This window comes from Erpetoichthys calabaricus, chromosome 5 (genome assembly GCF_900747795.2).
Source record: "Erpetoichthys calabaricus chromosome 5, fErpCal1.3, whole genome shotgun sequence".
Lineage (NCBI taxonomy): Eukaryota > Metazoa > Chordata > Cladistia > Polypteriformes > Polypteridae > Erpetoichthys > Erpetoichthys calabaricus.
In genome coordinates this window covers 35140815-35157428 of record NC_041398.2, presented here as the reverse complement: position 1 = coordinate 35157428, position 16614 = coordinate 35140815, and the positions used below count along the sequence as shown (strand labels likewise).

Below are 16614 nucleotides of genomic sequence, written 5' to 3'. Positions count from 1 at the left end.
ACAACAACCTGCGTCCATCACACAATAACTGAAAATAAAGAAAGGTGAAAGCCTCAGTAATGTTGATCTACTCAGGTCCACAAAACATTTTAACAGCGCTCTTAAAAAAGAAAACAACAGTTTGGGAAATGTCTGCCACTGCAGAATGAGCACCATGGAATTAAATAACAGGTTTAATAAGCAATGAGAATTGGTTTCAAATTAAGAAACTGAATGAAGTAAAGTTGGTTGGAGTTTGAGGCCCCAACTTAGTTGGTCATCTGTTGGCTCACTTCACATCAAATTTATGTTTAGGTGCCATTTAAGATAAAAAGAATCAATTTATCGGTCAGAGTCTCAAGAAAAGTCAATTAAAATAAAGGGAAATAGTTAATTAGCAGCAAAAACTGGTCACTAATTAAGAAAAGAGTTATAATGAAAACTTACAGCCACAGTAGCTCTCCAGGGGCCTTATGCATAATGCCGTGCGTAGAATTCACACTAAAACATGGCGTACGGACAAAAGCGGAAATGTTTGTACACACAAAAAAAGCCAGATGCACAAATCTGTGCGTTTGCCAACTTCCACGTTCAGCTCCATAAATCCTGGTCAGCGTGAAAAGTAATGCACGTGTATGTGCCTGCTGCCACTCCTCAACTCCTCCCAGAATTATGCCTCTTTGAATATGCAAATCAATATCAATAGCCCTTAAGGTCAGCATTCTCTGAAAAGGCAATTGCAAAAGCACAGGGGGAAAATAGAAGAATTTCAGCGAATACCAAGTAGAGGCAAGGAAAAATGTACTATTTGTTGGTTTAAACAATGGTATAAACAACAAAAGGAAGTTGATCGAGTGACATAAAGTGTTGGAGAAACTCGAAAGCTCAAATTCACAAAGTCGCACAGTGCCCAAAATAAAAAACAAGTTGTCAGATATCAAAGTCGCCGTAAAAAGTCGAGTCGTAGCCCACCATCTGAGTGTCATATAAAAGCTTATTAGGGTACAGAGAAAAGAAAAAAAATATATAGGGACACAGTGGGAAAAAAGCTCAAAATGTCAACTTTAATCTCGAAATTTCCACTTTAATCACATAGTTTATTTTGTTATTAAAGAAGAACATCATAAACTTCATCTTAAAATCGTTTAATTTACTAGTTTCTCAAATCCCATTGTAACTAAAGTAGCACATTAATGCTTTGTTTTGTATGTGTTCTCCTATGTGTTCTATGTGTGTGAATCACTACGTGCTTCTTAAACAGGCTTTCCCATCCTCCAAGAGGACACGGAATCCATTACATTCATGATATTACAGCTCTCTGAATAATTTAAATACTGAGATGTATACTTGATATCATTTTCATGATGGTAGGAATTAAAGCATGTATTAAACATGGGACCACGGTGGCGCAGTGATTGTGACGAGCTGGTGCCTCATCCAGAGATTGTTCATGCCTCACGCAAGATGCTTGCTGCGCCGTATGCAACTTTCAATGAAATAATTTATTGCAGCAGTACTGTCTTTTTTCAAACGTACTAACCCCCAATTTCTGTCCTTCCTTTTCTTTCTCCAAACACCCAATCGCCACACAATCAACTCTGCAATAGATGTAAAGCCATCTGTAAGCTGAGAGCTGCGATTCTTCAAAACTTTTAAGGAACATTGAAATATCTTCGCAGTACATGTTTAATTATTCTATCCATCTATCCTTCCAGTGTCGCGCCAGCCCCAGCAAGAATACAGCCGAAGCAGGGACAATCCGGGAACGGAGCGCCAGCTCCTTGCTAGCACTGTGACACTGTGTCGTCACATGTGTAATTGTTAACAATATAGTTATTTAAATAAAGTTAAAGTTTTATCTGTATAATATAATAAACATTTTGCTGCATTTCATCTTAAAAATGATATTGTCATCATATGTTGATATGCGCTAAATTGGCTCAGGTTGTGCAATATTATAACTGTATGACAAGTTTACAGTGAGGTTGATTGTACTTATAAGTACAAACAGTTCTACAAGGAGCACTTGATGGACTGATTGATTGTGTTTATAGTTCATGGGATGAAACTGTTTCTGAACCGCGAGGTCAGTACAGGAAAGGCTCTGAAGCGTTTGCCAGTTCAATAGACAGCATGGCTGAGGCAGTGTGTGCTTGATGCTGTATACCGATAATTCTGTTTCCGATCAGCTGCTGTATAGCATAGATTCCACACTCAGATACAGTGATATAAATACTCCAAGTGGTGCAGTGAGAGTAATATTGGAAAAGATGATCCTCTGTGGCAACCCCTAACGGGAGCAGCTGAAAGAAGAAGAAGAAGGTGCAGTGAGAGAAAAAACACTAAAACAGCTATGGTATTTGGAATAGTTTAGCCATTCCGTGGACCATTATATTGTTACAGGTTAATTACAATCAGATGCCTTAAACTAATAAACAATATGTGGTTAATTTCAATGTATATGATAAAGCCGCATCAGGGATGTGGATCTAAAAAAGAAAGGGAAACCACACTGGAACAAAAGCACTGCTTTAACAGTGAGTGCCGCCAGTTTGCAAAACTGAGGGGAGAACTTGGGTATGTCAGGGTTTGAGCTACCGTGAAAATGTGCGTGCCTTTACGCCAAGTTTAGGTTTTATACATTGCGATTTGAGCGCGGAAACAGGAGTACACAACATTTTTCTGCGTACGCACTGTTTATACATGATGCCCCAGGACTGGAGTTGGAGACCCCTGCTGTAGACATTGGGCAGTTGAAAAAGCAGTTGCTGCAGTGTTTTTTTTTAATGCAAAGCAAGAGATAAAAAAATGTTGACAATGAAGGCAAGGTTGAGACAGGAAATAAATATAAACTTTTCAACAAGTAGAAAATTAATCAAAAACTCAGCCAATGGAATCAATGAGAGCGGTAGAAAGTTTGACTCATGAAGAACAGAAAGTTGAAAAGTCTTTATATAACAGTGACAATATGAAATAACATAAATTGACTTAGCTGACACCTTTATTCATATCGAGTTGCAACTTCATTTTTTTGCCATATTTCTACAATATGATCACTCAGATTAAGTGGCTAAGTGAGTAAACAGTGAGTCTGTGGTGGGCTTTGGATTTGACAACATTGTGCTTTGTAGCACCCGATGACACTGTCACACTCATTTATTGATTTATGGCTTGGATACAGAATAGGCTTGAGATTGGAGTTTTACTAATCTAACACCTCATTGCTGGACAGTTGCTTTTCACATCATCATTTTTTCTTAGTTTGAACCCCTCAGCCAGTGTATAGTGACCTGTTGTCTTCCTATTGCAGTGATCCAGAGGATCAAGAGGAGAGAAGCAATTTTACATCCACTCAGGCATTTTTAAATAATATAAATATAATCAGGATAAAGTCACCATTTTTTTATTTTCCAGTTAATTTTTTGTATCAGTGTTCAGTGAATCCAATTGCTGAGTCTTACAGCATTAACATGCATAAAAATTGAGAATACATCAGGCACACAGTAATACAGAGCAAATTTAATCTGACTAACATACTATACAGTATATAAATCATGACAACATAAAGTCCATAATAGCTAAAATATGGACAATTGACAAATTTGGACAAAAACAAATCTGAAAAAATAAATTTACTCTCTATATATAAAATCCTAAACCTAAAAGTGTAATGATTTTATGTTACATTTTTATGTCACGTTTATTGTCACGCTTTAAATCGGGCTTATTTTAAAATCAACATATATATGTTTGGTATCATTCTTTTCAGAATTTATTGAACTTTAATGTGATGTTGTTAGATTTTCAGATTCTTATTCTGTTTTTAAATTATAAATTAAAAAATATCAAGATCAAGAACTCACGTCCCATGAGACGAGACTTTGTGCCAAGAGATTTACACCCGGGGCCGGAAATAAAAGACAAAGAGTAGGACAGCTGCTGTACAGGCTTTTAAATGTTCGAAGCACCATGCGAGATGCAGATCATGCGGCACAGCAGCAGCAACCAGCAGCTGATCAAACAAAGAGGAGGTAAAAAAAAAGTATTTGTTTCCCATTGTATCACCATTTAAAAGGGGGTGTTGGAGGAGCGACCGTGTCTCCTTGGGGTGCGTTCAGCCCCCCTCTTCACAACGCGAGCAGCAGAGACGCGAAGTAGCTGGCATGTAGGGCAGGCCGGGGGGATTGGTGAGCGAAGCGAGCAGGGGGCGAACCCCCTAGTAAATAAATAAACATTTGGGGTTCCATGCGCAGTTATAACAAACAAAGATACAGTTCCAATGACCTAAGCCAACTGGCCTCTCACCACCTCCTGGGCAGTCTGTGATTTCATTAATACATGTGGCCCAGTGTAAAAACAGTAAATTCTTGTTTTGTTAATCCCAAAACTCCCATTTTTTTGGTTTAAGCTCCCATTGTTTTGTTTTGTTTATTTCTCTGAAAGATCTTATACTGCTGACTGCTATTATTAAATTAAAAATGTTGCCTTTCCTAATAACTTAGATTAAGAATTCCTAACCATGGGTGCAGAAAATAACTGTGCAAGCTAACAAGGTGCACAGTTGATGAAGTCCTTTAACATCCACAAAGTTCATTTGAAAACTGTGAAGCTTATTTCTTGTCAGGGGATGGGGGAGAAGAGGTGACTTTCCACCAAGGGTCATTTACCTTAAAGTAAGAACCTGCCATCTGGCTGTCTTTTAAAATTCACAAATGCCTGTTACTTTTGGTATGTATACACAGGAGGGCATTCGCTGATGAATACTTAAGTAGGACTTTTAGGCTGAGCAATTTGGCAGTCAGCTGCTATATCACAATACAATGACAATGAGTACTGCAGAATAACGCGGCTCAGAATTGAACACTCAAACATACAGATTTTAGAGAAATGCAGGAGTCACCGGGTACCATTGTTTTGAAGGCCAACTAGCAATTATCTCAGATTAAAAGAGCTAAAGGAATGGGACACTTTTGATGACCCTCCATTTCCAGAATAACGTCAAGAAGACTGAAATGTACTTTTAAAAAGAGTTTTATTTATTTATTTATTTATTTTATTTAATTTAATTTTATTATTTATTTATCAAATTTTACCAATATGGCACTTATAAACCAAGGAAGAGAACAGTGTGCATAGTAATCATTGTCACTCACTTTGCATTTACTTGTACTTGTAAAGGTCTTTCTATTAAATAAGTTGAAGTTCTGTACTTCAATATATTCTCCTTTATCACAGAGCTGGAGAATAAAGACGTGTTGCATGTTGGTCAGGTCTGCAAGTAAGAATTTCAGTTTACTCTGTAAATGTGACACAACTACTACTACCTAATATAGCATCCTTCACGAATAGATAGATAGATAGATAGATAGATAGATAGATAGATAGATAGATAGATAGATAGATAGATAGATAGATAGATAGATAGATAGATAGATAGATAGATAGATAGATAGATAGATAGATAGGAAAGCCACACCCTATTTTTTTTGTATCAGTATGCTGCTGCTGGAGTATGTGAATTTCCCCTTGGGATTAATAAAGTATCTATCTATCTATCTATCTATCTATCTATCTATCTATCTATCTATCTATCTATCTATCTATCTATCTATCTATCTATCTATCTATCTATCTATCTATCTATCTATCTATCTATCTATCTATCTATCTATCTATCTATCTATCTATCTATCTATCTATTGTGCCTGATAGGTTAAAATAAACATGTCCTGAAAATGCACCAAGGCATTAAAAGGTTGTCAAAAAGGATTGTCAAGTTATTCAAAAGTCACTGCTGGTGAAAACTAGATTGTTTGCCAAAACCACATCTAAAAGGCAATAATCAAAGACAAAAATGACATAGCAAGAGGTCTAGAACAAAAAAGCAAAAGGCATAGTAAACTGCAAACTAATGCAGGTTTGTACTTAAATCCAAGAGCCTGGATGCCAACTGTAGTGTGCCATCATCCTTTATAGAAATGGCATTGAGACATCATGCATAATGTACTGTGAGTCACATGACCAAGTGTTGTCATGGCAACTGTAAACAAAATGGCAGCATCAGAAATAAACCAAAATGATAAGAAACTAATAATTCAAAATTAATATAAATTTACAAAATGCAGAAAATGGTTTCAAAAATACTTGGACAATCATCATATAGTGATGTTAAAATTTATTTAATGTCCTTTATGCATATTCTGGATAGAGCTCTACCCTGATCTGTCAACTTTTGAGCCCAAAATATGTTCTAGGCTTGGCTAAAAGTGAACCCAGAATGGTAGACCAAAAGAAGCTAAAGGTGTTTGTTGTTTTAGTTCTGTTTTCCATGCACCTTGGTTCTAAATCTGTCCATCCCTTTCCATTACTAATTTATAATACTCATTTTTTTCCCTACTGTGGCCTCTTTGGTGTTATTCTGGGGTTATTGCTGAGACCTACTTACTCCAGAAGAGGGAAGCCTGTTATGGCAGAAAAAGGTTGCTCTACAAAAAATCTAATTTTGCAGATTGAATACTTATAAAAACAGCATACTTAATTTAGCTTAAGATTTTTCTCCAAACAGAAAAATGTCTTTTAGTGCTTTAAAATAAAAAATTCTTTCTAAATATCTAAGTATCTAAAATAAAAATATCGATCTGTGATAAAATAATTTACTCTTTACTTATTATTGAGGTATTCATTTACTATGTGGGTGGAGTGGTGGCTCAGAGGCTAGGAAACTGCACTGCAATCAGAAGGTTGCTAGTTCAAATCCCATAAATGCCAGAAGTGATTCCACTTCATTGAGCCATTGAGCAAGGCCCTTAACCTGCAATTGCACCGTCCTGGGTATGACGTTAACCTGCATCCAGCCCAGCAAGTAGGCCATCCAACCTGCAGGGAAAATCTGGGGGTTGGTGGCAGAATTAGCACTCCAGCCTCTGTAAAAAAACTCACACTGTTCCATTCCATCTGAACTAGTGTGGTGCTGAGGTGTCACCCATTGCATGGCTACACTCGGGTCATAATCTGAGATCCTGAGGTGGTTTGTCATGTGGTAGGTGCAGCAACACACTGAATTGTTTTCCTAACCTCGCTGTCATCTACTATGATGTTATAAGGTTTGCTCATATAGAAAAAGGAGTTTGGAGTACACCAGGTGAGCTGAGTTTTCTATTAATCAAACTGCATTTTAATACAGGAGCCTGTGAGTGGCTTCATGTTTCATGTTGGTTAGACATCTACATACAGATTTCACTGTACTAGGTACACACAACAGTATTATTTCTACTACTTCTACTACTACTACTACTACTATTGGAAACACAATTTTCCCAGTTTAGACAGACCAGGCCAAGGTATTCCTTACAAAGGTTTACTGGCCATAGTTACATGTATGTTAAGAAAATGTTGTCACAGACGGCTGGGGTCCTTGTCTGGCTGGGACGCCTCTTCATTTTTTAGACCTGGGGAGCAAGCCTGGTCAGAACAGTATCTCCTCCTGGATGCTAGATGGCAGCCTCCTGGGTGGCAGTGGTGCCTAGGATTCCCACAGGGCTCCATGGGAGATGAAGTTCTCTACAACCCTGTTGGGATCTGGGGGTGCCGCCAGGGGGTGCTGCAGTGGTTCCTGAGCCCATGTGGGCGGTTCTTCCGCCACACCCGGAAGTGCAGCCGGAAATGGGTCATCAAACACCTGGAGCACTTTCGGGTGGGCTATAAAAGGAGCCAGCAGCCACCACTCCGGGAGCCAGAGTCAGGAGGAGGGAGACAAAGCTTGCCAGAGAGGAGAGGAGGGGATAAAGAGAAGAAGTATTGTGGTTATTGTACTTGTGGGACTGTGTTGTGCCTGTGGGAACAGTGAAGGCGTTGCCTGCAGGCGAATAAAAATAAAAATAAAAAAATTTATTAGTTTTATCAATGTGCCTCCCATGTCTGTCTGTGTCGTGTCAGGTGCTGATATAGCGCCTTTGTCACAATGTGTTTTTAATCGGATTACAATCTTATATCTTCACATAACAACGCAAGTGTCTGAGGTAAATGCTTGTGAAAACTAACTTTGATTTCAGAAATACCAATTTAACTGCAGAAATGTGTTGGCCTAGAATCGTTTTATTTCCAGCTTGGTTTCCCTCTTTATGGAGCAAGTATGTCCTCCATGTGTTATTGTGGAATTATGGTGGCCATTTCTATTTGTCCATTACTAGCATGTTGCTCATAAGTGTTGCTCATCACGGACCCCGTGATTATCAGAGGTGACTGTGTGCAGAGGGTACAGACCTTGTGGCAGGTGGCCGGGTGCGGCCCTCAATCAGCTGCCTATAAAAGGGTCCGCCTCCTGACAATCAAGGCCGGAGTCGGGTGAGGAGGAGGACGAGGTTGGAGAAGGAGGCGGGCGAAGAGAGTAGCACTGTGTGTGCTGTGAAGAGACGGCTTGAAGAGAAGCCAGGATTGTGGAGAGACTGGGGGGGGTGTTTGGTGGCGGTGCACTTGAACATTGTATATAATAGTGAGTAGTGTTAATAAACGTATGGTGATGGACTGCAACGTGTCTGCCTGTCTGTGTCCGGGCTGTACCCTTTCACAACCTATAAATACCTGGGAGTGCAGCTGGATGATAAACTGGACTGGACTGCCAATACTGATGCTCTGTGCAAGAGAGGACAGAGCTGACTATACTTCCTTAGAAGGCTGGCATCTTTCCACATCTGTAATAAGATGCTGCAGATGTTCTACCAGACGGTTGTGGCGAGCACCCTCTTCTACGCAGTGGTGTGCTGGGGAGGCAGCATAAAGAAGAAGGACACCTCATGCCTGGACAAACTGGTGAGGAAGGCAGGCTCTATTGTAGGCACGGAGCTGGACACTTTGACAGCTGTGGCGGAGCGATGGGTGCTCAGCAGGCTCCTGTCAATCATGGAGAATCCACCACATCCACTGAACAGTATCATCTCCAGACAGAGGAGCAGCTTCAGCGACAGACTGCTGTCATTGTCCTGCTCCACCCGGGGGGGTAAACGTTAACATTATTCAAAGTTATTGTCTGTTATACCTGCCTCACATTCTCCACCTTGCACTTTTAAACTTGCACTGCGTTTTTATCACTCTTTAATTAATATTATTTTTATCAGTTTGCTGCTGCTGGAGTACAGGGTATGTGAATTTCCCCTTGGGGATTAATAAACTAAAATAATTAAGGCATATACAGGTTTTAGAGCAACATCTGCCCCCATCCAGATGACATCTTTTTCAGGGAAGGCCTTGCATATTTCAGAAAGACAATGCTAAACTGCATACTGCATCTATTAGAACAGCATGGCTTCATAGTAGAAGAGTCCAGATGCTGAACTGGTCTACCTGCAGTTCATACATTTCACCAATTGAAAACATGAAACTAAAAATATAACAAGACTGTTAAGCAGCTAGGCTCCCATATCAAACAAGAAAGGGACAACATTCCTTTCCCAAAATCCAGCAACTGTTCTCCTCAGTTCCCAGATGTTTACAAACTGTTATTAAAAGAAGACAGGATGCTATACAGTGGTAAACATGGCCCTGTCCTGACTTTTTTAAGATGTGTTGCTGTTGTCAAATTCAAAATGACCTTATTCTTTCCTTTAAAATGGTACATTTTCTTAATTTAAACGTTAGATATGTTTTCTATGTTCTGTTGTGAATAAAATATGATTATATGAGATTTGCAAATCATTGCATTCTGTTTTTATTTACAGTGTCCAAACTTTTTTGGAATTGAGGTTGTACTTATTTATTTTTTATTCTTATTGATTTTATCATTTATTTCAAAAGTTTCTAAAAAATGACAAATTTCCCCCGGAGACAAATTAAGTTTGTTCGTTCGTTCGTTCTATGCTGCTGCTGAAGAATGTGAATTTCCCATTGGGATTAATAAAGTATCTATCTATCTATCTATCTATCTATCTATCTATCTATCTATCTATCTATCTATCTATCTATCTATCTATCTATCTATCTATCTATCTATCTATCTATCTATCTATCTATCTATCTATCTATCTATCTATCTATCTATCTATCTATCTATCTATCTATCTATCTATCTATCTATCTCAAGCCCTTGAAGAGCAGGATTGTTGTCTTGTCTATGGTTTGTACCTGCCTTGTGGCCATTAGTTCCGGGATATCTATCTTCTATCTTCTCCCTAGTGGTGTTTCTTTAAAAAGTGGGTTTTGTAATGGTTTTATAGAAGTAGTAAATATTTGTTAGGTTGTTTATCCATTCTTTTCAAACCAATTAAAAAAAACAAGCATAGAAGTGTGGAGAAGGATTCATAGCACTTAGTAACCTAGGTGATTGTCAGCCCTGATGGATGTTGTTGATTAGCTAACATTAAACCAAGGAGCTTTAATCATTTGCAGTAACAAAACGTCAAATAAAACCTAAACAAATATATATGTGTTTACTTGCTGAATTTGGCGGTGTTGTCATGTTTTTTATAACTATGTTTTGTGACCTGTGCCTGTTGCTAGAATAGACTTCAGCTTCCAATAACCCTGTAATGGGAAAAATGAGTTGAGAAAATGGGTGATTTGGTGTGATAGATCTCCATGCTGAGAAGCAGGCATACACTGAAATATAAGGTGGATTGTAATAGAAAGTTCACAAATTATCATAGTGGCACACAGAGAAGTAATTTCTAAACCCACTTGATCTGTTTTACGGTCACAGGTGACCCTAAAAAAAGCATCAAACCCTGGCTAGTAATGAACGGGCAAATGCATGATCTTTATAAATAAAAGATTTACTGATAGAAAAAAAAAATTCTTGACAAAAAAGCTCCAAGGTGTGCAAAAGGCACAGGTGGAGTTGCCTGAAAGGCAATCCCAAAAGAAATAAGTTCCAAATGCACAAATCCAGTAAGAATGGTCAAAAAACAGAATGTTAAGGTCACAAATCCAGGAAATTTCAACTTGGCACAATACATTACTATAACTCACCAAAACTACCAAGCGTATTCAATGAACTGCAAGGGACTGTTGGATTTCCTCAGTCTTTAAAGAGGCGAGGGGGCAGTCCCTTGAAGGTGATGGGCAGGTGGCCCCACCTCTTAGAGGACCACTCACTAATTACATAGAATATAATAGAAGATGTATAGACACATACAAACTCAATAAGCAACAATATTAACAAAAACAAATGAATCAAAAATAAACAAGACAAGAGGATTTTGAAACACAAAACCCACACAGCAGCAACAGCAAGACAGGAACCAACCCTGGACTGGGCACCAGTCCATCACAAGACACATTCACCTGTATTCATTTAAGAGTCACAAATGAGGAAAACAACAAAGACACACACACAGGAAGAGAATGTGAACACAGGAATCTGAAGTTCTGAGGCATCAGTGCTAAAAATTTTTGCCACCATACTTTTCTGAAATAAATAAGGGTCTGTGGAATCATCTTAAGTGCCATGGGAAACAGAATTAAAAGTTTTTATTATCAGTTGTACATCTGTGATAAACTACTTGTTCATTTTATTTTCTCAAAAAAAAACCATTTTGGCTCTCTTATGTATTTTTTTTAAATTTAAGTTGAAACAACCTTTGTTCTACTTTTTAACTGTTATGTTCATTGTTTGCTGCTACAATTAATATAATAGTAATAACTGTTAACTAAAATATGTAATAATTATTTATTATAAGCAAGTTGATTACATGCAATTAATTACCCAATTCCTATTATTATTAATAATATTAATATTATTCTTAATTCATACTTTTAGAAAAGTGTTCTGTCGGCTGAATTTCAGCATCCCAGAAGATGTTCTCAGGAAAGTGACCCAGTGTTCTCCAGGAGCTGTGGAAATAGTCCTTCACACTCTGAAACAGAAAATAGAGGAGAAGCAGAAGCAGAATCCTAGCAAGAGCAGTGCACAGGTATGTCATGTATGTAGTCAGTTTCACACTTGCTGCCTTCAAAGAATGATGGCATTCTTTGCCACATGTTTTAGCTTGGGTCTCATATATTCGCAGCTCTTATAATTGTTTACAACCTATAATTGATGTTCTGTCAATAAATACAGTAAGTGGGTTTGTTTTTCACGAGGGGTATAATACTATTGATGCCAGGAATTAAAACAAAAAGACTGAATCTTTTATATCCTGCATGGAAAGGCTCTGAAACAAGAAACAATCATCTCTAGTAAAAGAATTAGTGCTGTGGCAACAAGCTTGATTATGACATGTGATTGGCAGATTTTACTCCATTCATTACACAAATCCATAGTCAGCTTTATGGTGATGAACGCTTTGGTTGTAGAAATATATGAGCTGGACAATATCTCTCTATATATAAAATCCAATCCAATCTATCTATCTATCTATCTATCTATCTATCTATCTATCTATCTATCTATCTATCTATCTATCTATCTATCTATCTATCTATCTATCTATCTATCTATCTATCTATCTATCTGTCTGTCTGTCTGTCTGTCTGTCTGTCTGTCTGTCTGTCTGTCCACTTTCCACAAGAGAACTACTTAACAAATTTAGATTGGGTGTTTTTTCTATAATTTGCTTGAACATTCTGGTTGATTTTGCGACTTCTCTCATCACGCTACGTATCATAGTTCAGTTGCGGCACCAATTTATTCATGCAAATCCAAGAGACAGGCTGCGGGCTGAGGGGAGGGGGAGGCGGGACCTCAGGAGTAGGGAGCTGGGCGGGGCCATGCTCACTCACGTGCCAGCCTCCATTCGAGTCGCTCTACCTCTCGCCACATGTTTAAGCATACCTTGCCTCCTCTTAGCTAGTGATACCTGTTTGTTCAGCAGACATTATCATCTAGATATTGTTAAAGTGTAACGGCTGATGTTTTTGAGAGAGAGATCACAGCTACGTGTGTTTTAGAGGGTATAGCTGCTCATTGGCATAGATATCACGGCCATGTGCTCTTCTCCAATTGCGGGGGATGCTGTTCCATCAGAGCTGAACATGATCAGATGCAGTGGCAACATTTGACATTGGAGAGTACCTATCTTCTGCTTGGCCAGAGATACCTTGCCAACATTTTACATTTTTGGCAAAGAGATCACAGCTATATTCTCGCTCCTGATAGCAAAATCAAAAATACTGTATATCAAGAAACCCTTGGATACGAAAGCTATCAATATAAATTCTTCTCAATACAAATTATTAAATTTGTTTATTGATTTTTTAAAGTTTGTCCTGTTTCACTACTACACAGGGACAGCTAGTTTTTTATTTAAGTTTTCAACACAGTGGTAAAACAGACGTCTAAAGAATGTGAAAATTATAGAACAGTCATGCATTCTTGGAGAGAATGAGACATGTGACAGAGGACATCTGCTTCAAATTTAGGATACTGTCTGCTTTCAGCCATGGTATGTGATGAGGTCAGTGACGTGTGGTGAGGTTCATGGCTGGTAAGGCACTGACTCTTTCAGAGTCAGAGTTACAAATATATGAACCCAAAGAGTCGCTTATTCACTATTCAATTAGCAGCATGCACATTGACTACTGGTTATGTTTCATACTGTATCTCATCAGCATTCTTTACACACACATAGGTAAGGTACATATTTGGCTAAGAAAGAACATTACATTTATAGCAGCAAGAGAAAGCAGAGAGAGCACATTTGCTCTCCACCCTCCATTTGTTCTAATTTTGCTGTTGTATTTCCACAATTCATACTGTGAGGGATGGCCGGCCATTTACCCCGGCCAATACCCGCAGGCCGCTAGATGGAGCCCTCCCTGTAGCATGGAAGTGCCCCGAAGACCAGCAGGGAATTATGGACAATGGAGTTTTTATTCCCAACCCTGCTGGACACCGTGGAGCCCATCAGAGGATGCTGCAGGGAGGCTCAAGGACTCTTACGTGTCCATTAACCCGGAAGTGCGTCATGATCACATGACAAGAAGAAACGACGTGCTTCCGGGTTGAGGAAAAGGACTTTTGCCCTGACCCGAAAGTCATAAGGACTTGTGGATTGTTGGACAGGAACACCTCCGGGTCAGGGGGTATAAAAGGACTGTGGGAAAGCCCAGACACTGAGCTGAGTTGGGAGGCAGGGTGGCTAAGCGTCTGGGAGTGGAGGATTGAGTATTGTTTATTGTATTGATTATTGATTGGTTATTGAGTATAGTGGAGTGGTGGTGCTTTGTGCACTTTATTATTATAATAAATATTCCTCTTTGGATTTTACCTGGTGTCTGATGTGTGGTCTGAGGGTTAAAGGGGTCACGGAGACCTTAAAACTGTCACAATACTCATTCAATACAAATGAAAGTATTGAGTGGTGTACAAAGAAAATGGATTTCAATTTTGACCTTAATTGAAATATTGAATTGTTTTTAAAAGCTTTTAATTCTGATGCTTTAATCAATTTTAATACAGACTGTTCAAGCAAAAGGATAGCAAGAGAAAGAAAAGAATATTTTATTTAAGGCCAAAATTTAGTTTTTAAATATTGGATTTTTTTTTTTCTTAGTTTGATCCCATTTTTTTATGGTCTTACCTTTATTTGTAAATGTAGTCCATGCGCCTGTCCGTCTCCATGAAAATCTCCGTCACTTTCTTGTAAAAGTCCTCCTTATTTTCCTTTAGTTTTAAAAATCTTAATCTTCCATTTTGGCAGTCAGTCAGAACAAAAAATGAAAACAAACGGACCACTGCAGTGCACTTGACTTTCTGATATCCCTAACTTATTGGCGCCCAGAGCCTCTGCGTAGAACAGCAGCAATGAGCACCTGTTGAACTCACATGCGCCCCCTTCAGAGCGGCACTGTACCGTCTGCCTCACCTTGTGCCTTTTCACTGCGGTTTTATTGCCGATTAAGCAAGACTAGATATGTCACAGACATTCATTAAAGATGTCATCCAGACTATGGACAGTCGGGGTGTATAATAAACGTGTCTGCAAAAATTAGATTGGCAACATACAGAGAGACATCTACTGGCACGTGCATCAACCCAGTGTTGTGAGGGACAGCGCAGTCCGAGGTGAGGCTCTGCTCATCGCTACCGCACCTCGTGTTTCTCCACTGTATTTGAACAAGAAATTCACCAAATCAGTGAATTTTCACTATAAAAATGATCAAAATTATTGGAATCATACAGAAAACAAATGTATAGCACAGACCAGTGGACACATTTATTGTAGGTTATCATTATTAGTTTTTTTACTTTTCATGATGCCTCACCTGCCTCCCCTGACCACATGTCCCTGGATGAGATTAGAGGGGAAATCCATTCCCACAAGCATGTCTGATGCTTGTCTTCTGAAAAGGAAGCAAGCCAGTCATGCTTTGTCTTTCAGGCACACTGTGTTGTTAATTTACAGGTAGCACAATGTGAGGCTTGTCTGCAGGGATCACTTCTTGGATTTCAAGTTCTGCCCCAGCTGAATAATTCTTTTCAAACACTCGGAATAACTTCCTGTCAATCCTGTTTTTCTTTTGCTTTCTTTTCTTTACTTATCACCTAATCCTAATTTTCTTTTTGCCTTTCTGCTTTTTCACATAAGAACATAATGTTAACAGTGTGATGGACTGCCATCTTGTATGGGTCTGGTTCTGAACTTGTGTTTCAGCTCCCTTAATTGAAAAAAAAATCACATTGGAAATTATATGGATTAAACTACTTCTGGCTCCCATAGGCGTGAAGTTTTTTGACATAAAAAAGCTTACCATGTATACCATTGTTTGAATCATAGGCCAGTCAGTAAGGTCAGAGAGAAAGAAACTCTGTGTGATCACTCTGATTTTTGAACTAATAAGACAATCCATGATCTGCACTAAATTGTATCTGAGAATTAATTGCATGGGCGGCACGGTGGCAAAGTGGGTAGCGCTGCTGCCTCACAGTTAGGAAACGTGGGTTTGCTTCCTGGGTCCTCCCTGCGTGGAGTTTGCATGTTCTCCCCGTGTCTGTATTGGTTTCATCCGGGTGCTCCGGTTTCCTCCCACAGTCCAAAGACATGCAGGTTAGGTGCATTGGCGATTCTAAATTGTCCCTAAGGTGTGTGTGTGTGTGCGTGCCCTGTGGTGGGCTAGCACCCTGCCCGGGGTTTGTTTCCTGCCTTGCGCCCTGTGCTGGCTGGGATTGGCTCCAGACCCAGTAGTTAGGATATAGCAGATTGGATAATGGATGGATGGAATTAATTGCAGCTGAATTGACATTCAAAAGGGTCACATACTGAAAACATTTAATATGGCTGCAGAGCTTACAGGCTTAATAACATACCACTTTTCAGTCCCTTTACAATGTAATTGTCAATGATTTATTACATGTTTGTATGGATGATATTCTTTTTTATTTAAGGAATGAAAAAGACCACCATAAAATACCTTCACGTACAAGAAAAAAACATTTTTGTATCCCTTAGTGAAATGTGAGTTATAAAATTTATGAAGAGAAATGTTTTTATCAGTTTTGAGTGTAGACAGCTGCCAGCGTTCTCAATAAAACAAGAATAAAAACATCATTTGTTTAACAATTGTTTCATATCATACTGCAAAGTTTATTGTGCCCTAATGGGGTTTATTTTATAGTTGAAGTTGATGATTCTAATATTTTTTCTTAGACTCAAAAATTGCATCTATGCAATATGAATTCCTGTAAATTATTTCCAGTGGAACAAA

General features: G+C 38.7%; 1 protein-coding gene across 1 annotated transcript in view; it reads left to right on the top strand.

Moving 5' to 3' along the window:
- Positions 1-16614, top strand: part of LOC114651620 (sperm flagellar protein 1-like) — a 120678-nt gene that overhangs the window by 35518 nt on the left and 68546 nt on the right. The window contains exon 3 of the mRNA XM_028801441.2: positions 11729-11882. Within this exon, the coding sequence (XP_028657274.1) occupies positions 11729-11882 (154 nt within the window). The remainder of the gene's footprint in view (positions 1-11728; positions 11883-16614) is intronic.